The sequence below is a fragment of the Sphaerodactylus townsendi genome, linkage group LG02 (genome assembly GCF_021028975.2).
Source record: "Sphaerodactylus townsendi isolate TG3544 linkage group LG02, MPM_Stown_v2.3, whole genome shotgun sequence".
NCBI lineage: Eukaryota > Metazoa > Chordata > Lepidosauria > Squamata > Sphaerodactylidae > Sphaerodactylus > Sphaerodactylus townsendi.
The window spans coordinates 144348144-144374380 of NC_059426.1; the positions used below are offsets into that span (position 1 = coordinate 144348144).

The window sequence follows — 26237 nt, forward strand, 5'->3', positions numbered from 1 at the left end:
CACTGATAACTAAAACAAAAAAATCTGAAGTAGTGCTTGAAACCTAGGATTCTCAACAATGCCCTCAAGTGATTTCTTGATCCCTACCTTAGACAATCTAAAAAGGAACCTGACTGGCAAAAAGCTGTTTACCATTCTGGATGAGAAAGATAGCTACTACTGAGTGGCTCTGGATAAACGGTCTGCAGAATTGTGCATCTTGAACACCCCATGGGACAGATATCACTTCAACTGGCTGTCCATCCAGTCTGACAGTGAGGTCTTTCAACAGAAAATTCACAAGTGTTTTGGGGATGTTCCAGGTATCCACATCATTACTGGTGACGTGGTTATTGCAGTGTCCTCCAAAGGGGAACATGATGAAGATTGCCAGCAGGTCATCGAGAAAGCATGGAGGAGGGAAGTCAAGTTGAACAAAGTCAAAATTCAGTTCCTGGTGGACACTTTTATGGGTTGTATTCCCTCAAAGGATGGCATACAAGTGGAAGCAGTTGTCAACCTAAAGAATTTAAAAGGTCTTCAAAGAATTCTAGGTACTATTCAATGTCTAGTTCAGTATATTCCCAAATAAATCCAATCTAATAGCACCTTTGGGACGCTTTTGTACAACAGCATTGCTTGGCGGGGGGGCTGAGATCTGTCGATGAACTGATGTTGGTCATCACCACAGCATCAATCCTACAATATTTCAAACCTTCACAACAGTTAGAGGTTCAAACTAATACATCTAACGAAGGAAGGTCTGCAGGCTTGCCTTTTTATTGGAAAATAGCGAGGCTTGCCTGAGAAATGTGGAATAGTATGGTATAGCCTGATCTCATAAATTCTTGGAAGGTAATCTGGGTTGTTATTGGATGGGAGATTACCAAGGACACTCTTCAGAGGAAGCCAATGGCAAACCACCTCTGTTTCTCACCTGCCTTGAAAGTCCCTTGCTGTGGTAACTGTAAGTTTATGTGTCAGCTTGACTGGTCTTATGCAGTATAATCAACTGCCAGCTAAAGACAGAAGAAAATGTCAATGGCCAAGAACAAAATACCACTAATGTGCCTTTCTGCTTCAGACAAAGAACAAGACCTCAAAATGCACATATGGTGCTTTTAAACTTCAAAGTAAAACACTTTAAGGGAGAGGGTCTCGCAGAATATGACACAGTTTTGTGATTCAGTGATTAAGCAAATAATGGTTAACATTGTTTTCACCATACTGCCAGAAACTTGAATAATAATTTACTACACATGCAAAAGCTATTCTTAACATAGAAAGCACATAAGATCATTAGATGCTCAGACTGGTAACAATTCATGCTGCACAATGTGGTTGTGAATTGAATCCAACCAGCTTTTCTGATTAGGAGAAAGAAAGAAGGGGTCCTCACTGACTATCAAAAAAGCGATGCTGAGTATCGTGGAACCTGAACATATGAAATCCATGTGGAGTAGAGTTTGTATTAAGGAGGGGAACTGGATGAAATTGAATGAAAATGAAGGCTAGATCTAACTCAGTGCAAAATTAAAAACTGCTACACTCATTATAGTTCAATATGCCAAAGTATTTTGAGCAGCAGAAAACTGAATCAGTTTTTTGACATTCAAGTTATCTTGTTCAGATTGTTATTTAATAAGACAGTGATGCTGGATTTTTCAGGTGTTCTGTGTTCAAGCTCCTGCAGCACTGTGACCTTTCAAATGGCCCTGGTGTCTCTGTAACTGCCAAAGGTACAGGAATTTTAACACTAAAAGGCTGGTTGTCCTGTTTAAAACATATTCATCAAATCCTTACTTGAATATAACATGGCCACCAAATGTGATGACTTGCTTTAAATCAGGACACCACAAGACTGCGGCATGAAATGCAAAGGAATTTGGGTAGAGCAGAGAAAGTGGGCGCACATGTTCCCATTGGGCTGGGTGAGGAGGGGTACAAATAGCTGCCCAATGAATGATAAAGCTTGCGGTTTGGATTTGACTGGGAACAAAGATCCCTGAAGGACTGCCAAAGCATTCTGCTACTTGCAGCCTCCTTCTCCTTAGTATGCAAACAGAAATCATTTCAATAACACAACTAAATCTGCTATTTTATCATCAGGAAATTGATGTAAAAGACTGCCTCAGAAATTTCCTGCTGCTTGGGAAGTGTGAAATAGAGCTTTTGGTACCCTAGACCTGGTGTCTTTCCAACAATATTATTGCTCAGTAAGATTCTCTATTATGTTTCTTGATTCTTTCTGCTAGAAAATATATTTAAACTTTTTCAAAATCTGTTTATCATCATCCACATTATTCGAGCATTGCTTTAGAAGCGACATCAGTTTCATCTTCCTGAAAATGGTGATGTTTGTCATTATTCTTCTTTCTGGGGTAAGGAGGCCCTAGTTAGAAGCCAGCTGTAGAGGAAGTTTCATCCTTCACACCTGCAAATGCTTTCTCTTGTCATCAACACACCCATTGTTCCTAATGAGCATATTTCATCCTTGATTATCGTGGGCGGGGTGGTGGTGGGGAAGATGTTGGAAATATTCCAGTTTATTGAGCATTCTGGTACTTGATAAGGACCTTGAATGCAAGCTGGCAAGGGGGAGGCGAAGCAAACATTTGAGTAAAAATGGCGTTTTACTTGTTCAGGTCCCAGCCGACAAAGTAATGGATCTTAGAGACCTGAGTTCACATTCTACCTCTGCTGTGGCCTCAATGCTTTCTTCCTCTTCTTGAAACCAGTGACTTGTGGTTCCCTGCGGGGGAAAGGGAACATTGAAAATATATTTTATGCTCACCTGTAAGCCCAGTACTGCCTTCAGAAAAGGGAGAAAAGAAACTGTTCCATTCTTTCCTGGGCTGGATTCCTAAGTGTCCAGGTAGACAAAGTCTACTTCCACCACTATTGTCCCCAAGTGCAGCGCTTCCTTTTTTTTTCCAAAGGGAAGGATAGCAACAATTCCCCTGACAAGGTTCAACATTTCAGAGACTCCATCAGGCTATCAACTAATTCTGACTGTAGTGATCTTAAGCACTGGAGTGAGGCTTGACTGCATCCCCCTCAGCTGCATACTGGAATGTAGCTTGTGACAAAGTCACTGAAAACTGAAGCATCCCCTACTTATATTATATCATCATCATCATCATCATCATCATCATCATCATCATCATCATCATCATCATCATCATCATCATTATTATTATTTATTCGATTTGATAAACCGCCCTACCCCCGAAGGGCTCAGGGCAGTGTACAACAAAACAAGAACAACCATGATAAAACAAATCAAATATAGTTTTATCTCCTTTGCTGGTAAAGCCCCATTTTGGGCTTTGGCTTTTAGGGCATTCTGCTTGTTTCCCCCCACCATTGGTTCTGGACTTTGGTTTATCCCCTGATTCCTGCACACATTTTTGTGGTTTTCTCCCCATGTTTTTTCCAGTTTGTTTGAGACCACTTTTTGCAGTGGGACATATAGAGCTTTCCTGCATGGATTTTTTCACTAGTTCTGACCCCATGTCTTCATCCCCTGATGTCTACGAGTATTTTTCTGCCTGTAGCTTTTACTTCAATTTCCATCTCTTTTGAGACCACTTTTCCCCTGGTGTTTTTCAGGAAACTGAGTCAGCTTTTTCCTTGTGTGTAAAGTTTCTGTCTGTTTTCTTTCTCCTGCCGATCTCCAGCCCACTTTTTGATGATGGGACAGTTGTCATCATTAACTCCCTCTCCTCTTCCCGCACTTTGAAGATGAGTAGTTCTATTTTATTTTTTGAAAGGCACATGCAGAACAATGCACTTTCAATGCACTTTGAAGCTTGATTTTACTGTGCGGAATAGCAAAATGCACTTGCAAACAATTGTGAAAGTGGATTGAAGGTGCATTATTCTGCATGTGTGGAAGGAGCCCTACAGATTACACTTACTAGGGCACACTCCATAAAATTATATCACCATCGTTCCAAGAACAGAAAACGTTATTTTAAATGCATCGATCCAGTTTTAAATGAATGGTGTTAAAAAACAACAATCAGCCTTCGGTGGTATCAGGTGCCCAGCTGAGATGGTGGCCAGTGATTCTGCAGGACAGCGACAACTTGAAGAGGCAGATTAAGAAATTGCGTTTCTGAAGGAGACTGAAAGGCAGAGTGGTTTCTCCTGTCCTTTCACAACAAAGATGAATCAGCCTCCAGAAGCAGCTCAGTTGCTGATGCATGTAGGTCATTTCAAAGGCTGAGGTACAAGTGTTAATGGCGGCAACCTCACGGCGATTTGCAATACTCGTACCTCCTACTCCTTTTCAATGAGATTGCCCAGTGCTCTGGTAGTGTAGTTCTTTAGAGCCTGTATGCCACAGGGATCGTACGACGATCGTGTCAGGAGGAACTACAACTTCCAGCATCCCCTGCGGGGAAAAGTCTGTACCACGTGCGAAACGGGGGGGGGAAGCCTTTGATTTCGCCAAATAAAATTGTCGCGGCGTCCGGGAAGCCGGTAAGTGTTGGGATCTGGCTCGCCCGGGGTGGACAGTTGGACGAAGCGGGCTTGGATGGCGGCGGTGGGCGGACTGTCTTTGGGATCATTTGAGGGACAGAGCCTGGTGGAATTTCGAATACTGAGTAACTAATGCGGAGACAATTCGAGCATTCGAGGAATTGGCATGGCACTTACCCACAAATCTCCAATGGCTAAATATACAAGTAATGTATTATTTCAGGGTGACTCATCCGGCCTTTGTTTACCTCCGGCTTTTCCACCCGGTATCACCACGCACCAAAATCCCTTCCAGTCCACTCGTGGGACTGGCTTCCTCATCTCTCCGTTAACCCATTCATCCAATTTCTGTCCTCTCTTAGGCCCCTTCTGCATATGCAGAATAATGCACTTTCAATTCACTTTCACATTATTTGCAAGCAGATTTTGCTATTCCGCACAGTAAAATCTAGCTGCGAAGTGCATTGAAAGTGGATGGAAAGTGCATTATTCTGCCTGTGCGGAAGGGGCCTTAGTGCTTTAAATGCACCGATCTCCCTTGATTGGCAAGTGGTTTTCTAAGATCACTGGCTCATTTTCCTATGAGAGCAGAGGTTTCACTGAAATTATTCTGCTAAGGAGTTTTTTTTTTCCCTTGGGGAGGTGAGATCAGGTTGTCTGTAAGCAGCCAGAAGACAGCTTCTCTAGTGCTATGAAGGATAAAAGATTTCCACACACACACACCCCGCCCACCTGCGCCAATGGTGCGCAGAGAATGTTCTCATTCGCACTGCATTTATTTGAAAGGAAGATGACCCTGAATGTAAGGCACCCCATGTTATACACAAAAAGTTTTTTTTTTTTAATTGGGCATATCTATAATTTATATGTGAGTGTAAGATAGGGGTCCCCAAACTTTTTAAACAGGGGGCCAGTTCACTGTCCCTCAGACTGTTGGAGGGCCGGACTAAAAAAAACTATGAACAAATTCCTATGCACAAATGATTGTAAAATGTTTGATTTCACCTTTCAGCCTTTCTGTCATGGTCTATTTTTAGAACAGTGACCAAAGTATGTCAAGTACAGGGTGGGCTCCAAATATTGTTGGGGAGGCTGTGGAATACCTTCCCCTGTAAAAAAAAAAAAAAGCAGAACTTTCCCAATGAAGCATTCCATCTAACCCAGGATCAGGTATCTTCCTGGGTTCTTTCCTCCGTAGCAGCCAGCGAGCAATTCACCAGCCTGGCTGATGCCAATGGGAGTGAGGCGGAACAGAAAGCCTGAGAGCAACACATGGAGTAGCCGAGAGGGGAAGGACGGAGCGAGGCGTTGCCACATGTAAGGTTTCCAACTCTGGGTCCGAGAAGAAAATTCATGGAGATTTGGGGGGGATGCAATGATCTGAGAAAGGCAGAGGTTTGAGGATTTAGGGGAGCCCACCGTCAAAGTAGTCACATTTTCTCTAGGGAATTGATCTCTGTCACCTGGAGGTAGCAGCTGTAATTCTGGGACATCTCCAGGCCTCCCTAGAAGGTTGGCTACTCTTACATAGAGGTAATATCCACAAATATGTCTCCACTGCCTGTGATCAGCAATGTTTAGAAAGCGAAAAGCAACTCCAGTCACAGAAGAAAAGAGCAGACCTGTGGGCATTGGCTTGTTGCATAGGCTTTGGTTGAGGGGAGAAAGGAGCCCAGGAGCCCAAAGGGACCGATCTGGCAGACCCAGCTGCAGGTATCTCCAGGGGCTCTGTTTTCACTCCAGCAGACCCAACCAGTCAAAGCCACCCAGAGACCCATTAAGCCGCCACCAGCCCGGATCCCGCAGGGTGGAGGGTGGGGATCGCCCTGCTTGCTTTCCGCTGGCCTTGTTGGCAGGGGCACTGAGCAGAGGTGTGTGGCCCCATTCACAGGTTGTGGGGGGTCTGAAGGCAGATGAGCGATTGCAAGCACAACAACCCAGTGGGAAACCCTCCCTCCATCACGGAAGGCCCTGCAGAAGCAGATGCGGCGAGACCCTGCACCAGATTCTAGGGAGGCTGCGCCACAGGAGGCTGGGGAATCCAGGTGGATTCAGTGCCCTGTTCGCTCAAGCAGTCGTGGGTGACTGTGTGTTTTGGGGAGCGCGACATCTGTTGCCCCAGCCTCAAGATAGAAAGCCTGCCCCAACTGGGGAGACTGAACAGTCCACCCTGTCCTCTCAAAAAAGCACGTTTGTTCTCATTCCTCCACCCCGAGCCTCAGGGCCGTCCTGGGCATCCAAAGACAGGAAATCCACACCCTCTTTGCTTCCCTCCCCGCCAACTGAAGAGGAGTTGCTCTCTTCGCTCCCCCGAGCCTTCGTGCTGGTGGTGGGGCGGGCGAGCCCCTTGCTCCAGAGGGGCCGATTCCTCCTCTCCCTCGAGCCCCCACTGCACGTGAATGGAGCCATCGCCGCCATGCCTGGCGGGCCGGATAAATGCCTTCAGGGGGCCACATTTGGCCCCCGGGCCGTAGTTTGGGGACCCCTGGTGTAAGACAACCAACTTTTTTTGATGGTATACTTGTAAGAAAACTTAGTCTTCATTTGAGTAAAGACAGTAATATTTAGTTCTCAAGGATAACAGACAAAAAGGCTTTTCAAGTATTAATTTGAACATGTTTTCATTTTTAAATGGTCTACTGTCCCATCTTAACAAAAGTGGTTTTGCACTTAAAATCGTGGCCACCTTAAAAAGCGCCCTAGAGTTGCCTGGTTTGGGTTGGGAAATTCATGGATATTTGGAGGTGGAGCCTGGACAAAGCCATGTTTGGGATGGGGAGGGAGGATCCTAAATATGGTATAATTCCATACAGTTCATCCTTCAAAGCAGCCCTTCTGTCCAGATGAACGGATTTTTGTTGTTTGAATGTCAGTTATAATTCTTGGAGATCTTCAGGCCCCATCTGTAAGCTGGTAACCCTAACTGCGGGAAACTGCAAGCATTGATCTTTACAATTGTAGCTGTTAAATAGAACATGACTTTTTAAACATTCAAACTATTGGTTTAGCTTGGAAGCAAAGCCACCAAAAGCCCCAGTATGAATATTTTTCCCTCATCAGAAGCATATTTATACTTAGGAAATATTGCTTTCCAGAGTGTCTATGAAAAATGTTTTATTTGGAATGTTGTGGGGTTTCCGGGCTGTATGGCCATGTTCCAGTAGTATTTTCTCCGGATGTTTCACCTGCATCTGTGGCTGGCATCTTCAGCCAAAGATGCAGGCAAAACATCAGAAGAAAATGCTACTGGAACTGGCTCCCACAACCAAAGAAACCTAACTTCCTGATCAGTCCAGTACTGGGAAAGCCTTCGTCAATACAATGTTTTATTTATTTATTTATTTATTTATTTATTTATTTATTTATTTATTTATTCATTCATTCATTCATTCATTCATTCATTCATCCATTCATTCATTTATTTATTTATTTATTCATTCATTCATTCATTCATTCATTCATTCATCCATTCATTCATTTATTTATTTATTTATTTATTTATTTATTTATTTATTTATTTATATCTCGCCTTTCTGCCCTCACAAGAGCCACTAACAGCCAAAGAAGCCTCCACTTTGGCCACTAACCCAGAGGCTTCCCAGCAATGTGGAGAGGCTTAAATTGCAGAAAGCCCCTGCTGTCAGGAAGCCCCTATTGGGCTGAATAGACTTACATCCAGTGGTGAGATTCAGCAGGTTTGTACCACTTCGGCAGAACCGGTTGTTAAAATGGTGCTTGTAAACAACCAATTGTTTAATTATTTGAATCCCACCACCAGAACCGGTTGTTAAATTATTTGAATCCCATCTCTGCTTACATCACCTTTTTGGTGGCTTAAGTCAGCTGTCCCATCTGCCGGCACAATGAGGCAAACGGCCAGGAGCTCCTCTCGCAGTCACACCCTCGGACCTCCCTGCTGCGCCTGTGTCAGGGGTGCACAGACACTGGTGCAGCATTTCATGCTGCATCCTACTGCTGGGGAGGGTGGCCCAGGGAGGGCAAATCCACTAGCTCAGCAATGCGCCGCTTCCACCGGCAGATTTGGCAACTCCTGGGATGGGGCCTTTTAGCAGCTAACAATTTAATTTCTTTTTAGAAAATCACATTAAAAAATCATCTATCCCTTGATACATCCCTAAGACAAAAACCGAGCTGAAATACTTTACAAGTCATCGAAACGACAACTAAAACATTAGTCCGGAAAGAGGGAGGTGGTGAGCTCCCCCTCACTGATGATCTTCAAGCCGCAGCTGGACAAACACTTGTCAAGGATGCTGATCCTGCACTGAGCAGGGGGTTGGACTAGATGGCCCATATGGCCCCTTCCAACTCTATGATTCTATGAGGGATCACTGAGGGATCGCCAAACAAAACAAAAGTCTTCATCCATTGGCAGAAGATGGCAGCAGAAGGGGACAGAAAAATCTCTCTGGGAAAGCGTTGTGGAGTTTTGGTACCACAGTCTTCCCCCAGGTGGCAGCAGTTAGGATTGTGTATGGTACGTTTTTAAAGACGTGCATTTTTAAAGTGTACCCCTAAAAGTAGATGCAACAGACCCTTCTTTGCAGGCCAATTGTATCTTGTAGGCATACTTTTCTGGAAACTGGGATTGGCTGTGACTCCTTGTAGGATGCATGTTCATTAGCCAACTTCAGTTTTCTGCCCTGTAATTTTTCACAGAGCTTTGGATGGAATGAGCCACCAAATTTATGCTGCTTGGGCGGAATTGCCACCAGGAAAGAGATCAATCATACTGATTAAAAGGTGTCTATGGGGTAGAAAACGCATAACCAGTGTCTTTGAGTATTTGTTTTCTAATTTAAAGGAATGGGTTCTTTCACTGCCATAGAATGCACTGAGCAGCAACAATGAATGCATAACAGAAAAAAAATCTGCTGTAAAGATTTTAATTAGCTGTATAATTACAGGGAAGATCTCAGTTATTCCTGTTCTGTGTAATTACACATCAAATGGTCGATGAATTGTTCAATCATGACTGAATTGTCTGTGTTGGTATATAGGGGTTCATTGGCACTGGTCATACATGAGTCAAATTGATGGGGGCCTTGATTTCTGAGGATATCGTTTGCTGTTGCCAGTGTTATTTATTTCACCTTTGAAAAAGATCAACTTTGAATGAAGTAAATAAAGGTGGATTACAAAAACTGAAACAATTTATTCACATTATTTATGGTCTGGCTTTCTTACAGTAAAAACCATAAATACAATAAAACAACAAGACGTACAATAAAAACTGTCCAGGAAATTTTCGCAGTCTTTTTCTGACCATCAAATCACATCTGACTTATGGCGATTGCTAATGGGGTTTTCAAGGCAAGAGATATTCAGAGATGGTTTGCCACAGTCATGATCCTATGGAGATCTCCCATCCAAACAGTTGCAAGGGATGATCCTGCTTACCTTCTGAGATCTGATGAGATCAGGCTAACCTGGATTATCCAGATCAGAGCTCACAGATATTAAACCACATACCAGCTTATGAACATGTATAAAGTGTGTGTATGTGTGTGTAAAAAGTGCTGTGAATTCGCAACCAACTTACGTGAGGATTTCAAGGTAAATGATTGAGCAGAGGTGGTTTGCCTCTGTGGTGTAGTGGTTAAGAGCAGGTGGACTCTAATCTGGAGGACCAGGTTTGATTCCACATTGTTCCATCTGAGCAGCGGAGTCTTATCTGGTGAAGCAGATGTTTCCCCACTCCTGCATTCCAGCTGGGTGACTTTGGGCCAGTCAGAATTCTTCGGAGCTCTCTCACCCCACCTACCTCACAAGGTGTCTGTTGCGGAGAGAGGAAGGGAAAGGAGTATGTAAGCCCCTTTGAGTCTCCTTACAGGAAAGAAAGGTGGGGTATAAATCCACTCTTCTTTTTCTTCCTCTGCAGAGTTTTCATGGGAGGTTTCCCCTCCAAGTACTGACCTAGCTTGCCTTCTGAGATCTGATGAGATCGGGCTTTAGAATGTATCCCTCATTAAAAAGGCCCTTCTAAACATGCATATAAATATAAGACAGAGGAAAACGGAGCTGAAAGGATCACAAAGAATCATCCATGCACTTTAGTGGTCTGTGCAATGTAATGGAAGAAAATCACAATTAACCTCATAATAACATGCCTTCTACTGTGGCTCTGCTCCACAGCAAACTTCAAGATGGAACCAACGAGTCTGTGCAATTCAATTTACTCCCTTACCTACCACAGCCACCATCTCACAGGGCTTGGATCAAGGCAGATCCCATGGTATAGCCTCTTTTGGTGGCTGTTTTCCACCAGAAGTGAAGTAGATTCCCCCAAACACAGTATGGTTTTTTTTTTTTAGAACTGGTTCGAAAGCATATTTCACAGCAGACAGAGCATTTAAAGTTCGCCTCAGGATGCCACAGCAGCTTGTTTACATGCTAGAGTTACACCTTATGGAAAATCTCCCAAGCAATTTATTCTAACTGTTCTTTTTACCTTACATTTTAATATCTCCCTTTTATTGCAAGGAGAAATTAGACCATACAGGTGTCTTTGATGCTCAAAAAGCTCTGCCGTCGCTGAGGCACCGTACCAAACTTGCTTTCCTGTGCTAGGTGTTGCAATTAGTAGATATGGCAATATTTGTGATGACTCCAACTGCACAATATGGCTTCAGGTAAGAATAAAATGTTGCGACAGATGGAGTTTGCAGGCACGCATTCCTGGAGAATGGCAGAACAGGGGAAAAGAAGATAAAAATGTATTTTAAATTCGCTGCTGGTGAAAAGGTCTAAGCCTCTGTTATGAAATTTTTAAAAAGAAAGGGCCTCTAGGAATATAAATATTTGTTCACTATAGTAAAATATGGTTTAGCAAAGTGTAGGGATTCCCCCATCCCCTCTCAAAACCCCTCCAAAAGAAAGAAGATTGTTCTACTAACCTAGATAATTTTTGTTCTTACAGCTAGAAAGAGTTTGTTATAATATACAACTTAATGATTGTGCTATATGCAAATATATTTGTATTAGATATAGACATAGGCCATTGGTCCATTGAAGTCAGTGCTACCTACTTTGATTGGCAGTCTCTCTCCAAGCTGTCATCTTGCCTCACCCCTGCTGTAGGAGATCACTTTAACTAGAGATGACAGGACTGACCTCGGGGTGGAGCGGAGTAGGGCGGGCTTCCCCATGCAAAGAAGGGGCTCTGCCTCTCAGCGAAGGAACCTTCTTGCAGTCAAAACACGTTGCTCCTTGGCATATCCTCAAAGGATGTAATCCTTACACAGCAGCCAAAGATCAACTAATAATACAAGATATGATAAGGCTTTTGCTTTCAGATTTTGGTGTGGACCAATGTTGCTATCAGCAGCTGAAGGATGTAGGTGAATGCTTGTTCCATGTCTTGTCCCAGACAAGTGTGCATGAGAAACTACAATTTGGAGTGAGAGAATCCATGGATAAGGTGGAGATGCTAGAAACTTCCTTCTAGCAGTGGTGTAGTGGCTAAGAGCAGGTGCACTCTAATCTGGAGAACCGGGTTTGATTCCCTGCTCTGCCACTTGAGTTGTGGAGGCTTATCTGGTGAATTCAGATTAGCTCGTGCAATCCAACACATGCCAGCTGGGTGACCTTGGGCTAGTCACAGTTCTTCAGAGATCTCTCAGAGGGTGTTCGTAGTTGGGGGTGGGGAGGGAAAAGAGATTGTAAGCTCCTTTGAGTCTCCTTATAGGAGAGAACTTCTTCTTCTTCTTCTTCTTCTTCTTCTTCTTCTTCTTCTTCTTCTTCTTCTTCTTCTTCTTCTTCTTCTTCTTCTTCTTCTTCTTCTTCTTCTTCTTCTTCTTCTTCTTCTTCTTCTTCCTCTTCCATGCACTGATTCTTCCCTTCAAGTGTCTCCTTCCCCACAATAGGTTCCAAAATCAGCCAGGCTGAGGGAGGAAACTGTTGGGAGAAGAATGTGGGTGTAAGAGAATTGCAGGGCATTGGAATGTCTTTGATATTTTCTCCTGTAAGTGCTCCCCGGGCCCTGGATTGCAATGATATCATCAAACATAGTTTGGGAACTTACAGTGCGACCTTGAGCAGAACTCTACTTTCTAAGTCCATGGTATGTAAGTCTGCTTAGAACCTGTACCATTGATGTCTAGTTCCACCCTAAAAAGATGCCACTCTAGTGCATGAAACTATGCGTTACATTTTTTAATCAGTTGGTTCTGGATCTGGTGTGCAGTCAATGGCACTGTCCTGGATGACCCAGGCTAGCCTGATCTTGTTAAACTTCAGAAGCTAAGAATCGTCAGCCTTGGTTAGTGTTTGGATGGGAGACTGTCAAGGTATATTAGGGTTGATATGCAGAGGAAGGCAATGGCACACCACCTTTGTTAGTTTCTTGCCTTGAAAACCTTATTGGGTCACCATAAGCTGGCTATCACTTAGTGGGACTTCATACACACATGCTGTCAATGTGCAGATCCAAAATGGGGAAAATAAGACGATACCCCAAAATGGTCTGGAGAGGAGGAGCCCTACATGCTGCGCTCAAGTCAAATTGGGCCTCTGGAGATCTTTAAAATGTAGTTTCCTGCAGCTTTTGTGCTGATGGTGACCTGACTCGTTATAAAATGTAATGTGTAGTTTGGCCCTTTGCATTCCATGTGTTATTTTGGATTGCTTTTGCTTCTAATCCATTTAGCCAGGGAACAAGCACTGACAGGGCATGGGGCACAGGAGAGGTGTGCAGGGTGCAGGTCTGGCTATGCAGAGCCAGATGTCTCTTTGTGCTGTCCAGGAATTACACGGACTCCTACTTCCTGTACCATTTGAAGCACCTCATCCTTTAAATATTTTGGAATCTATCAATCATAACAGTAATGCTCAAATGTCTCCTGTTAAATTTCTCTGCAGTGGTTGCTGCCATGACCAGAAGGCTTTTGAAACTGGTTTCGTTGGCCTCGGTGGCTGCCGCCTCCACTGGTTTCTACCTGTATAGCAACAATCCCCTGGATCCCAATGACTTTGGAGTTGTTCGAGTTGGCAGAGCAGTTGCCACAGTAAGTTTCCATTTGGCAGGTTGTGAGAAGGAAGGTGTAAAGATTATTTGAGATGGAGCCCATTTTTGCTAAATGTTATAGAACTTAGAGTCAAGCCAGGTGAGATGCTAGAAGTTCCCTGGTCAGCTCTATGGCTCATATGGCTCATTTTTTCTTAGTCAACAATTAAGCTGTGAGGGTTCCTGATTTGAACTGGGATCGCAGTGCAGGGGAGGAGGGCTAACTCTTCCTGCGCAGCTTCCTTGTTCGTTCGCTCGCTCGCTCGTCTATTTGATTTTCATCCTGCTCTTTCCTGCTTTAATGGGCTCAGAGTGGCTCCCAACAGTGTAAAAAAGAACTGAGAAGAATTGCCAAGAAAGGTGTTTGCTCTGGAATGCACACTGCAAAGTCATAACTGTGATTCCCAACATACTACACTATCAAGAGTCTGGTGGCACCATAAAGGCTAACAACATTAATTTCTGCATAAGCTTTCGTGAGTCAGAGATCGTTTCATCAGAACCGGGTATGAAGCGAGCTCTGACTCATCTGCTTATACTGAAATACATTTAGCTAGTCTTTAAGGTGCCACTGGGCTTCTGATTGGTGTTGTTGCAACAGACTAACAAGGCTTCCCCCTCTCGAATTATGTTGTGTGTGTGTGTTGTGCGCTGTCAAGTCGCTTCCAACTTGTACACGTGCCATAAATGAATGATCTCCAAAACACCCTTGCAGACAGAAAGCCATGGCTTCATTTATTGAGTCAATCCGTCTCAGGTTGCGTTTGCTCTTTTCTTACTGCCTTCTATTTTTCCTGTAATTATGCACTGTCAAAATAATAATGCAGAGACAATAAAGTGTCTTCACAGCTGCAAGTGGAGGTAAGGAAGGCAGATTTCTTCATTGATCTTTTATGGAAATGGCAAAAAGGAAATGATGTTCCTTAGGCCAGAGCAGGGGTCTGCAACCTGTGGCTCTCCAATTGGCCATGGTGGCAGGGGCTGATGGGAATTGTATTCCATGAACATCTGGAGAGCCACAGGTTGCAGATCCCTGGGCCAGAGGAAGGGAATTTGGTAGCCACACTGAGAATAAATTCGCTGTGTGCCAGAGTACATTTTACACTCTCTTCCATTGACTAGGAAAACTTTACATTCATAGCTAGGACTTCTCTAAATAGGGCCAGTGAGGGCACGCAGACAAATTCAGCATACCATTTCTAGCACAATTATTGTACCTATTGAACCATATATGACATATGAAGCATGTAAGTTAGACTGGTGAAGTTTTGCATAGAATTTACTTTGTGATGATTTTTTCCCCAATATATTGAGTTGCTACCTGTCACCCTGAGCCACTGTGCTCACCCAGTGTGATGTGTCTGGCTCTTCAGGACTGTTGATGTATTTTCAAATTTTGTATTTCAGCAGCCTTCAGAAAATGAGCCCCTGCCTATTGTGAATTGTATTTCAGGATGAAATATTTTGGGAGAAACTTGAATTTTGTGCCATTGTCTGTTAACAAGTTCAACACATGTAAATCTAGCTTGTTAACAGACAATGTTACTTGTCAACGGACAATGGTTCTTTCCCCCACCCTGGACACTCCCAACAGTTGTATATACTCCACTTGCTTTCCTACTATCAGATCCTCTGAAGATGCCAGCCACAGATGCAGGTGAAACATCAGGAGAGAATGCTGCTAGAACATGGCCATACAGCCTGGAAACCACACAGCACCCCAGTGATTCCGGCCGTGAAAGCCTTCGACAATACATAGTACTTTACATAGTTTGTAATTTTATTTTTTTGCTTGTTTTGTAGACTGCAGTTATCACTTATGATTACTTCTTTTCCCTGAGGAGCATTCCCTATGGGACGGAAGAATATGACAATGTTAAATCACAGGTAAAGGGATAACAGTTTCTCTTTTCTAAATTTGCTGCCTCATTGCTGATTTATTACACAGTCCTTACACCATTCCAAGCCCAGTGTAGTCAAGTTAGCTTAGAACAGGATACTTTTGCTTGGGGATGGCACTGTTAGAAGCCTACTAAGTGGCAAAGTAATGTAGTCCCTCTTAGGGGAGTTTCCCAGAACCTCAAAGGATGTGCAGAGCCAACCTTTCAGCTCTGGCCAGTATAAATCTGCACGCTGCTTTGGTTACCCATGAGAATCTTGCTGTCCTTGCCTAGATGGCACTGGCTGGAATTTGAAAAAATATTTGTGTGAAGAGTGGAGATGAAGACAAGGGGAACTATCAGGGTTCATCTTCCTGAAGAATGAGGAGCAACTAGGCAAACTCAGGAATGCTTGGTGCAGGGCCACCTGTTGTAATTGCTGGTATGTTATTGAATAGTGTGTTTAAATATAGCATTTGCGGTTGCCTCAGCTAGGGTAAAGATGGTATTTCTCCTGAAACCCTTCAATTCTCACCAAGGCCCTCTCAGATTACCATTCTAAACTGTCTGTTGTCTGTTGTTGGCCTGATTCCAAGTAAAGAGACACACAGATGGGCATTTCATACAGTTCATTTCAATCCAGGAGCCTTCTCTAAAGAGCTCTGAAGCTGTATGGCCATTTCAAACAGTGCCATGCTTTTCTTCCAGCCTTTTTTAGGGGCATGCTTTTTTTAAAAAAGAATTTCTAAGATTAACACTGTAGTGCTGAACCCCCATAGTAGCCTGAATTGCTATATCACCAGCATTCAGATGCATTGGGTTGCTATGGTGCTATAGCGCTAATCTTAGAATGTTTTTTAAAAGGCTGCAAAAGAATGCTCTGCTAAAAAAGCACTGGGAAAAAGTGGTACTTTTGGAAGCATTCCACACATTTTAAACAGGACATTGCAATAATTCAGAAGTGCAAGGAAGAACCAAACATGGGAGAAAGCAGTTCTCATAGAATATGGCTGAGCCCTAGGATACAAGGGGCTTTGCCTGAAAAGGTTAAAAAACACACAACAACATTAGTGGCTGGGAGCAGTTGTGGCTGAAATGACACGAAAAATCTGTTAGTAACTCATTTCCCAAAAAGATTATTAGGTCAGATTTTAAAGTAATGATACATGTTAGGTTTGCATAATTCTCTTCTACCTTTTTTATTTCTTTTTCACTGGTGGCAAACAAAAATGGGTGATGGTCATTCACAGAAATAGTTGTTGGGAAGAGTTCTGGTATTAGTGCATGGGATGGGAAATCCATCTATACAGCTCAGTTGTCTCCATAACCTGCTCTCCTTACCTCCAAGAAGAGCAGGTTCTACCGCTATGAGGGAAGCAGTTGCTTCAACAAAACTGAAGTCTTTAAATTCCAATTTGCTATTCTGGAATTATCCTTGGCAATAGTTGGGAAGGAATGTGACATCTTTGCCTGCCGAAGAGCGGGCTATGGTTTTCTTCTGCCTTGCAGGCATCTTGGGGTTTGAGAAGTATTCCCAGTGGTCCGTGCAAGACTTTGACCTTTGATCCTGTCCCTTCATAACCTCATTAACCTCTGTCAGTTCCTGCCTGATGGTTTGTTTATTTAATGTCTGAGGAAGCAACCCAGTCCCTCTAAGCTGTTTTATTCCTACTTGGCAGCTTCAGTCTAATGATTCAGCAGGAAACCCTTGCCAAGATGAGAGATGAGTTAGTGTTGTTTGGAAGACTTTGCCGTGGCCTTTGTTTGCTCTGAAACGTGTAGTCCAAATGCCAGGAAATCCGGGCCTGGTAGTGACTGGAAGCCTTTGGGCAGCCTGTATATGCAAAAATATTTTGTTGAAAGTCAGTCTGAGTTCTGGTGGACAACATTCAGTTAAACCTGCCATCACTAATGGGCTTTCTTTACTGCTCATCAGTTGAGATCACTGCCACAAATCTCTTTGTCACGGCAGCCAGATGGTTTCCAAGTCGCAGAGGATGTGCAGAGACAAGGTCTGTCTGGCACGTTTGCTTTGGTGTTTCACTTCCTCTGTGTATCACAGGTCACTGCCCGTCCCCCCCTTTACCCTTGCTTTACCAGAAACCATGTTGGTTCATTTAACTACCCATACATTGTTTAATGTACTCTATGCAGTCTGTGCATTTTATCACAAAGCCCTGGTTGCAGTTTGTCACAAAGCCAGCATGGTATAACTGTTAAGAGCTGTCAACTCTAACTTGGAGAACCAGGTTTGATTCCCCATTTCTCCACATGCAGTTCGGTTGGTGACCTTTGGGCTCAAGCCACCACTGTTCTCTCAGGAGAGTCTCTCAGCCTAACCTTTACCAATAAGGTGTCTGTTTCAGGAGTAAAGAGAAGGAGTTTGGAAGCTGCTTTGAGACTCCTTAAAAAGGTAGAGAAAAAGCAAGATATGAAAACCATGTCTTCTTCTTATCTAGCGTGTTTGGTACATTTTAATTCCACTCTTCCTCTTGAGAGATCTGGATGCCATACCCTGTTCTCCTGCATTCATTTTATCTTCACAAGAATCCTGTGAGATAGTTATGCTGAGAGTGAATGACTGGTCCTACTTTACTCAGTAAATTTAGTCAGTAAACAGGCTGGGACTAGAACGTGGGTGTCTGCTGACCACAGCTAATATTTACATTCAGACTCAGAGCTTGAATATTCTTGCAGGCCTATTCACAGAATCATCCCACTGCCCTGTGGACACTGAAAAAGCCATGTCCTGTCAACTCCAGTTGTACCAACCATTACCTAGGTTGGTTGTGTTTGCTGAGCAGAAGACTTGGTGAAACATCACTTTTTGAGTGGTTTTGAATGGCAAAATGGTATAGCTGAAATCATGGGTTGAATCCTTCATGCAACAGCTGATCTACTTATAGGTGACTGTCCCTCCATTGTCAGAAGCTGGAAGTCAGTGGAGACAAAGATTTTGCTGTGGATGTTTTACAGGGAGACAGTTGTGTGAGTAGTCCTAGAGACACCTTAATGTACTCTATGCAGTCTGTGTATGTTTCTGTTGTACTTGAATACAATCCTGCCTCATTCTGCAATGCAAGTTAACCTGAGACCACTTGAGTGGTCATGTTTTCTGTGGCTCCTAGCAACCCTTAGAAGATGCAGGAAGGAGGTGCTTGCAGGATGGTCAATAGATTTGCCAACAGGTCTGGAGAAAAATGTCCAGTCCCTTTAACAGAGGCTTAGTAAGAGGAAATGGCAGTTGAAAGTTCTTATCCCATGAAGGTAAATAACATTGCCAGGGCACTTTTTCTCCAGGCCTGTTAGCAACCCTGCTGGCCAGCCATGACTTGAACCAGGTTTCTATCAACCTGCCTCCAGCCTCTTCGTCTTCCTGAATCATGCTTGGCTTGCTGGTTGTTAACTTTGTTGGCATTCTAAAGGAGTAAGAATTGTAATAAACTTCTCCACTTACGGTGACTGAAAAAGTGGGCTCTAGTGCACCAGAACTTATGCTGGGCCAAAGTTTGAAAACTGTAGTATTCCAATCTTGTTCTCGGATGATTTGGTACTTTTGTCCTGTACAATGGTGGAATTGCAAAGGTGGAATTGCAAAGAAAGTTAAAACATTTCTCCAAGTGTTATTCTAAGGAAGGTCTATTCAGAAGCCATCACAAATCTAAGATTATGATCACATCTATGAAGAGAAAATTAACCTATTTTCATTGGCTACTGGATGATATTAATGTTGAACAGGTTAAAGATTCCATTTATCTTGGCATTCTTTTTTCAAATAATCAGAGTTGGAATTCCCACCAAAAGGCAGCATGTAATAAAATTAAACCCCATGTTGGGGTTATTGCATTTATTTTATGCTAAAGGAGGAAAATGTATTCCAGGAACTTTTCAGATTTTTAATGTAAGTTATTCTGATCTTTTTAGTGTTGCTGTTTGGATAAATTCAGTCAATGAGATTATTGATCACCCTTTGCTTCAGTTTTTATAAAGGTTGCTAAATGTGCCACAGTGCATTGCAATTGTCTTTCTATGTGTGGAGTTTGGTCAAATGTCTCTAGAAGATAGGGCATGGTTGTTTCTCCAGGTGAATTGATCTCTGTCGCCTGGAGATCCATTGTAGTGATGGCAGATCTCCACCTGGAAGTCACCACTTGGAAGTTGTTAACTCCAATGAACAGGAAGTTGCCAATCTTACCTATTTGCAGGGCAGTACCATCCGGAGGTTGTGCTTAGATGAGTGTAGCTATCGTTTGAGAAAGGGAGAATGGTTGTAAGCTGCCTTGAGCCCCCGTTGGGGAGAAAAGTGGGATACGCATATCTAAATAAATAAATAAAATAAACACAGCTGCCTCTCTGGTATTTCTAACGCTAGTTTCCCCTTTCTTTTTGAAAGTCATGCTGAGATACAATATTTGTTCCAGATCTGAGAGATGGAACTCTGTGAGCTACCAACTGAGAGAAATGTCTGTCATCTTTTTTTTACTGACAGGTACCCTCCTCCTTCTTAACTGTTGCTTCGTCTCTAGAGAGAGTTTGCTGTAAACAGAGACAGTGCCCAGCAATTAGAGAGCAGCATTGCCTAAGAGAATACCCGTGATGGTAGTTGGGAGATAGGAAAGCTCTGTGGCAGCCCCAGTCCCTGAGCCTGCTGGGACCAAACAAGGACATAGTCATTAGGAAACAATTACATACAAAGCAGATTAAGCAGGGAATGGGTTCCCTGTGGGCTCTTAGGCAGGTTCCTCCTTTAGCTTCAAGGGAACATCTTTAATCCTGCTTTGTTTTTCCTCCCATGTGTGAACTACTCGTGCTACTAATGTGCACAGCCAGGCAGTTCCTGGCATCTCTTTATATATAGCAAATTGGGGTGGGGTGGGGGTACTCATTTTTCTCCATATGGAAATGGAAGCACATCTTGCTTCCGTGGTGTCTCTAGAAATAAAAGCAATCTTCTTTCCTCAGTTAACTCTGTTGGTCTTCCAATTGCTTTGTCAGGGAAAAGCCATTTGGCAGGGCAGGGCTTCTGAGATGCAGAGTCTTCTTTTTGTTTTCGGTGGATTGTATCTGAGCCATTAGCTTCAAGGCAGCAGGAATAGTGGTGCCCGGGATGCGCGTGTGTGTCCTAAAGCCAGTTTGGTTCTCTCTTTTTAGCTTATATTAACATCTGAGTGAGACCATTTATAAAGCATGAGCTAAGAATTAGGAGAAACAAAGTGTCTGTTCCTAAAACTGTTGTGGTCAGTGTTGTTTGTTCTAGCAGCAGTTTCTCCAGACAAAGGACTTTCACATTACCTCTTGCCTGAATCTTTTTGGATGGATATGGCCGGGACAGAACCCAGCACCATCTTGCATGCTATCAGATGCTCTAACACGAAGTTCTGGCTCCAACCCTAGGAATGAAAGCACCTTTGCGTATTTCTCAGACACAACAGGGGCTCAAGGTTTTCCTGATTTCATAAGGCTCCTTCAAGGCAATAAAGGCAACCAGTGGTGTAGAGTGTGGGACTCTTCCTGTTAGCTTTCTTTGTCATCCAGCTTTCACACCCTTGCCGAGTAATGGGGAACACTATAATATGAGTTATCTTGAGTTTGTTTGTTTATTTTTATCATAGACAGAATCCCTACCCCCCCAAGCCTGCATCAAGAAATTGCCACTGCTTTTTCAAATTCCCATTCAATCAGCAAAAAAATGCAGTAAGTGTATGGGTGTGGCATGCAGCTTTGGGCCTTTCCCCACTCCCTTCCATCCCCCCTATGCCGCGCGCTGCTCTCAGTGCGCGGCATCCCAGGCGCGCGCCCCTTCGGGAGGCGTGTTCTTCCACGACACTGGCCGCTCTGTCGCGGGGTCCTCAAAAGTGCGCCGTTCGGAAGAGCGTACCTGGGGATGTCGCGCTGATGCTAGAGCAGCAAGCGCGACAGCTGACTTAGCGGTCGGGGCGTAAGACCGCGCATTGGCCGCCCCTGTTGTGGGGAGGGAGGAGGAACCCCGCGCTACTCTCCTCAAGTAGCGCGGGGCTTACGGTAAGTGGGGAAAGGCCCTTTGTTTCCTCCAAATGTTACTTCAGAAAAAGAATTACTTTTTAATGTGGAGAAAGCAGTGTTTTGAAAAAGGAATAGGGATATATTACCTTGTTCCCTTTTCCTTTATATCAATTCCCCCGAGAAATGGTCTGTTACTGCTGTTGTGGAGTGAGATCTGGCAGTGAAATCCTATGCAGTCAGGGAGCTTGGAAGCATGTAACTGTGCGTGAGATTATGTTGTCAAAGCTGCAGAATCTCAAGTCTGTTCAGATAGCAGGAGTAGCAGTGATTTTGTCTGAGCGAATAGATTGTTCTGCTGTGAGATGTATTTTGGAAGTAAGAAGTGGTACATTATGTGGCCAGTGCTGTGTACGTCATGTTCTTGCATGCAGTTGCCGGCTTTTAATAAGTTTTAAAATGCTTCTTGTGTAATTCTAAGGATAGTTGGAATCAGCTTCCCTTATTCTGGAGTAGTTAAGAACGTCATTTTGTAGGGATTCCCACTGACCACCTCCAGGTGGGGCTGTTCCTTTGTTATTGGGTCTAAGTTACACCTAGTAGGTTTATCACTTTAAAGGCTACCTGCAAGACAAAACACAACCCCCCCAAGTTAGTGTTGTTCTTATACTTTTCCTAATCCATCACTAGTCATCTGATATCCCATTGGGAGATGGTTGGTGACTTCCTAGGAACTCTGACACTGGAGGGCAGTATACATGCGTGGTCTTTCAAGATATGTCCATCTTATTACATGTTTATCCCATCCTTCTTCCCAGTTGCTGAGGGTAGTGTAAATAGTTCTCCCTTCCACATTTTATTCTCTCAGCAACCCAGTAAGGTAGGTTAGGCTGAGGTCCCTTCCGCACATGCATAATACACTTTCAATCCACTGTCAATGCACTTTGCAGCTGGATTTTACTGTGAGGAATAGCAAAATCCACTTGCAAACAATTGTGAAAGTGGATTGAAAGTGCATTATTCTGCATGTGCAGAAGGGGCCTGAGTATGTGTGACTGGCCATGTTCACCCTGCAAGGTTCCATGGCACAGTGGAGATTTGAACCTGGATCTTTCAGATCCTGGTACTCTTACCATTACACTACACTGGATTTGCACTGCAGAAGTGCAGTGCTGTGTGGTTTCTACCTTGGGAAAAAATGCTGGGATAACCAGTACCACATGTACATTAAAAAAGACTTTTTCTTGGATCCAACAAGCAAGTTTCATTCATACACTGCCACAGAGTGCATTTCCCTTCCACTGAAACCTTTGCTTAATGAATGGTCCACTGAAAACCTTTGGTCTTGTGCAAGCTGAAGTTTTAGTGAAAGAGGAAGCATGGTCTGCAGCAGAGACTATCTAGTGTCGCTACCATTTTCAGTCTGTCCACTGCTGGGAAAATTTTGGCCTATTCAAATGGTTGTTGTAAATGCAAGCTGCTTCACACATAGGTCTCTGCCAGTGTTACCTACCAGTGCCTATGGTTTGATACCTTCCTTTCTAAAAGATGGCTTTGTGGGAAGTTGCTTGCACTATTGATGCTTGGACCTCTTGAAAATGCAATCTAGATTCTGCTCACAACTTGCAGAGATGAAAGTCCTAAAGGCTCTCCCTTTTAGTCTCTTAAGTCAGAGTTCCTGAAAATGGAGAGAGAGAGAGACTGACTCCAGCTTTTTAAATTTCTGGCCATACCAACTTTATACCTGGAACCAGGAAGAGCAAACAAAAGCTCAGCTCAGATTGACAACTGGCAGTAATGTTCTTCCCAAACTGCCCTGTCTACCACCTAAACATTTCTGAGAGCCTTCTGTTCCTAATATTTTTCATGCCCTGCCTATAGTATATAGGGCAAAAGTACCGTTCATTTATTTAATTATTTATTATACCATCTGTATGCCACCTTCTTCCAAGGCTCAGGTTGGCTTAGAATACAATTAAAACATCAAATAGCAATCCCAATTTTTCCCCAGTCAACCTAATAAAACCTAATACAGCAAAACCCCTGCAGGCTTTTTTTGCCTCCCCAAGATGGCACTGCCAAGAAGAAGGCTGCCCCAGTTAAGACTGAGGCGAAGTCCAGAGCCCTGAAGGCTAAAAGGGCCCTCTTGAAAGATATCCATCGTCACACAAAGAAGAAGATTAGAACGTCACCCACTTTCTGGAGGCCCAAAACTTGGCAGTAATGGAAACAGCCCAAGTATCTGCGGAAGAGTGCACCAAGAAGGAGCAAGCTGGAACACAATGCTATCATTAAATTCCCACTGACTACAGAATCGGCCATGAAGAAGACAGTGGACAATAACATGCTGGTCTTCATTGAGGACATAAAAGCAAATAAGAACCAGATCAAGCAGACAGTCAAGAAATTGTATGACATTGACATGACCAAGGTCAACACGCTGATTTGGCCTGATGGTGAGAAAAAAGCTTATGTCCATCTTGCTTCAGATTATGATGCGCTAGATAAAGGGTCTGCAACCTGCAGCTCTTCAGATATTCATGGACCACAATTCCCATCAGCCCCTGCCAGCATGGCCAACGCACATCTGGAGAGCCGCAGGTTGCAGATCCCTGCACTAGATGTTGCCAACAAGATTGGGATCATCAAAGCAAAGTATTGCCAGAACTGTACAATAGAATTGCACAGTAAACACTTATTACTACCAATCCCCCCCAATCCTGCAACCTTTACTCCATTAAACGTTTTGGTAAATATGTAAGCCTTGCAGAGCACCCTAAACATTTCTGTAATTATCACTTGACAAAAATAATCAGACCAATCTCATGAACCAAACCACTTACAGCAGTGGTATGTTTAGGAAACACACTTAACAGAATTTTTAAAGTGAAAGTTGCAAAATAAGGGGGGGGGGGTGAGTTATTCTTCATGTACAGCCCTCAATTACAGTTATACAATTTCAGTGCAATAATACTTATTTAATTTTTGTACATTGTAATAGCTTACTTTTCTTTGTTATGGGTGCTTCTCTGTTGATTACTAGATTTAAACTGGCATCCCCTTTCTCCCTTTTGTTGTTTGTAACAATTCTCCTATGCAAGGCAGCTCACAGGAAATGAATAAATACCAAATCCAGTAAAAACCAGCCCTGCCAACCACACCAACTAAATGGCTAAATGTTGACAGAGAATTAGGCTTTTCATTTGACAACAGTTACATGTTCTCGCTGGGTTCATAGATGAGGAAAAAACTGCATTCAAATGAGACCTTTGAGGAGAGAAATGAATTGATTCTCCCTGGAACATGAGGTAAAAGATACTGGATGGCAGACGAATATCATACCTATTATTGCAAGATAGTACTGGATCATGGAAAGCATTTTCCCAAAGACTGAGGAACAGACTTAGTATAAACCCTGTAGGCTTTCTCTGCTAAATCAGTGACCTTATCAAAATCTCCCTAAAGTGTATCTGAGAAGGAGTTTGCTTGAGGCCAATGCACAATTAGCTTACCTGTCAAGCCAACATCTTCATTTTACTTTACTCTGTCAATGTCAATGGGATAACTGCAATCTGTATTGGCTTGTGGATTCTTCTTCAGATTGGGAAGGGATCTAAGGAGCAATTCACACAACTATTGGGCTGATTCATATATTAAATGAGCTGTTTTGAAAGACATTGAATATGTGGCATCTAAGGAGCAGAAAATGCTGGCTCTCTTTCCCATAACCAAGCAGTTTCTGCTGCATTCAGAATTAAACGTTGCGTATGCTACTATATATGCTCTATATATGCTACTACATATGCTCAAAGCACAGTTTGCAAGACAGTTCATAATATAAAGACTTAATTCTGTACCTGGTAGCAGCTTTAGGTGACTAGCTGATGATTGGCAGGTAGCTGTGAAAGGACAGAATTTTCAAACAGCATCCTTGAGGTTATCTGAGCTAGCCTTAAAAATCATGACTAACACTGCAGTGTTAAACAGAGTTACACTCTTCTAAGTTGGCTGCAGTCAGGGGCGTAACGAGGCAAACTGTAGCCCTGGGCAAAACCTGAGTTGGATCCCCACCCCCCCACCCCCATGGTCGGCCACTCCACCACAACCAAAATTTTTTTGCACCAGGACATTGTTGCATGCAGGGGGTGCACTTTTAGACATATCAGCACTAAAATGTCAGGGTATCATCTGGAAACTGTCCTAATGGGACCCCCCACATTTGGTGCAGTTTGGTTTAGGGGGTCCAAAGTTATGGACCCTCAAAGGGGGTACCCCATCCCACATTCTTTGCTAAGGAGAAGGGAGCTACCCTTTTGAGGGTCCATAACTTTGGACCCCCTGAACCAAAATGCACCAAACCTTGGGGTTGCCATCATGACAGTCTCCAGATGATACCCTGAAATTTAGGTGCTGATACATCCAAGAATGCCCTCCCTGCAAGAACATCCTGAAATTTGCCCAAGAATCTTTGTTCTGCATTGAGTTTTCTGCATTGCTGTCAATGGGGGTTGCAGGCTGGGTGGTACGATCATCACCTCTGAACTACTGCAACTGCTGATTTAATCTGGGCAAATAAATATAGCACAGGACTCAGTGATAGCTTTGGCAGTAGCCTTTTCTTGGATACCTGAATTGCTTGTCCGATTGACTCAGTATGATGGCCAGCCACGAGCACACATATTTCCATAGATCTGGACTATCATGTTTGAACAGGAGTATCAGGCTAGTCCAATCTTAGAAGCCAAGCAGGGTCAGCCCTGGTTAGAGCTTGGATGGGAGATGACCGGGGAACTCCAGCAATTTTTGTTGATCAGCCACACTCCCAAATATTTGATTTTTTTAATCACCACAAATCCAGATACCGGAGTTAATTTTATTTGTGATTT

At 43.4% G+C, this 26237-nt stretch overlaps 2 protein-coding genes across 6 annotated transcripts in view; both read left to right on the forward strand.

The window, feature by feature from the left end:
• The first annotated feature begins 4410 nt into the window (after positions 1-4410).
• ADCK1 (aarF domain containing kinase 1) overlaps positions 4411-26237 on the forward strand; it is a 144493-nt gene continuing 122666 nt past the window's right edge. For 2 of the 5 annotated variants that reach the window (XM_048486035.1, XM_048486040.1), the window contains exons 1-3: positions 8844-8965; positions 13348-13493; positions 15296-15379. In XM_048486035.1, coding sequence (XP_048341992.1) covers positions 13359-13493; positions 15296-15379 — 219 coding nt within the window. In that variant the 5' untranslated portion in view covers positions 8844-8965; positions 13348-13358. Of the gene's footprint in view, positions 4468-5761; positions 5785-8139; positions 8163-8843; positions 8966-13347; positions 13494-15295; positions 15380-26237 lie in introns of those variants that run through there. The other 3 variants (XM_048486036.1, XM_048486037.1, XM_048486039.1) reach the window with 3 other exon arrangements.
• On the forward strand, positions 21538-24112 carry LOC125425816 (60S ribosomal protein L23a-like). The gene is given in 3 exon segments (XM_048483492.1): positions 21538-21729; positions 23387-23848; positions 23960-24112. Coding segments are annotated over 3 exon segments (807 nt in total).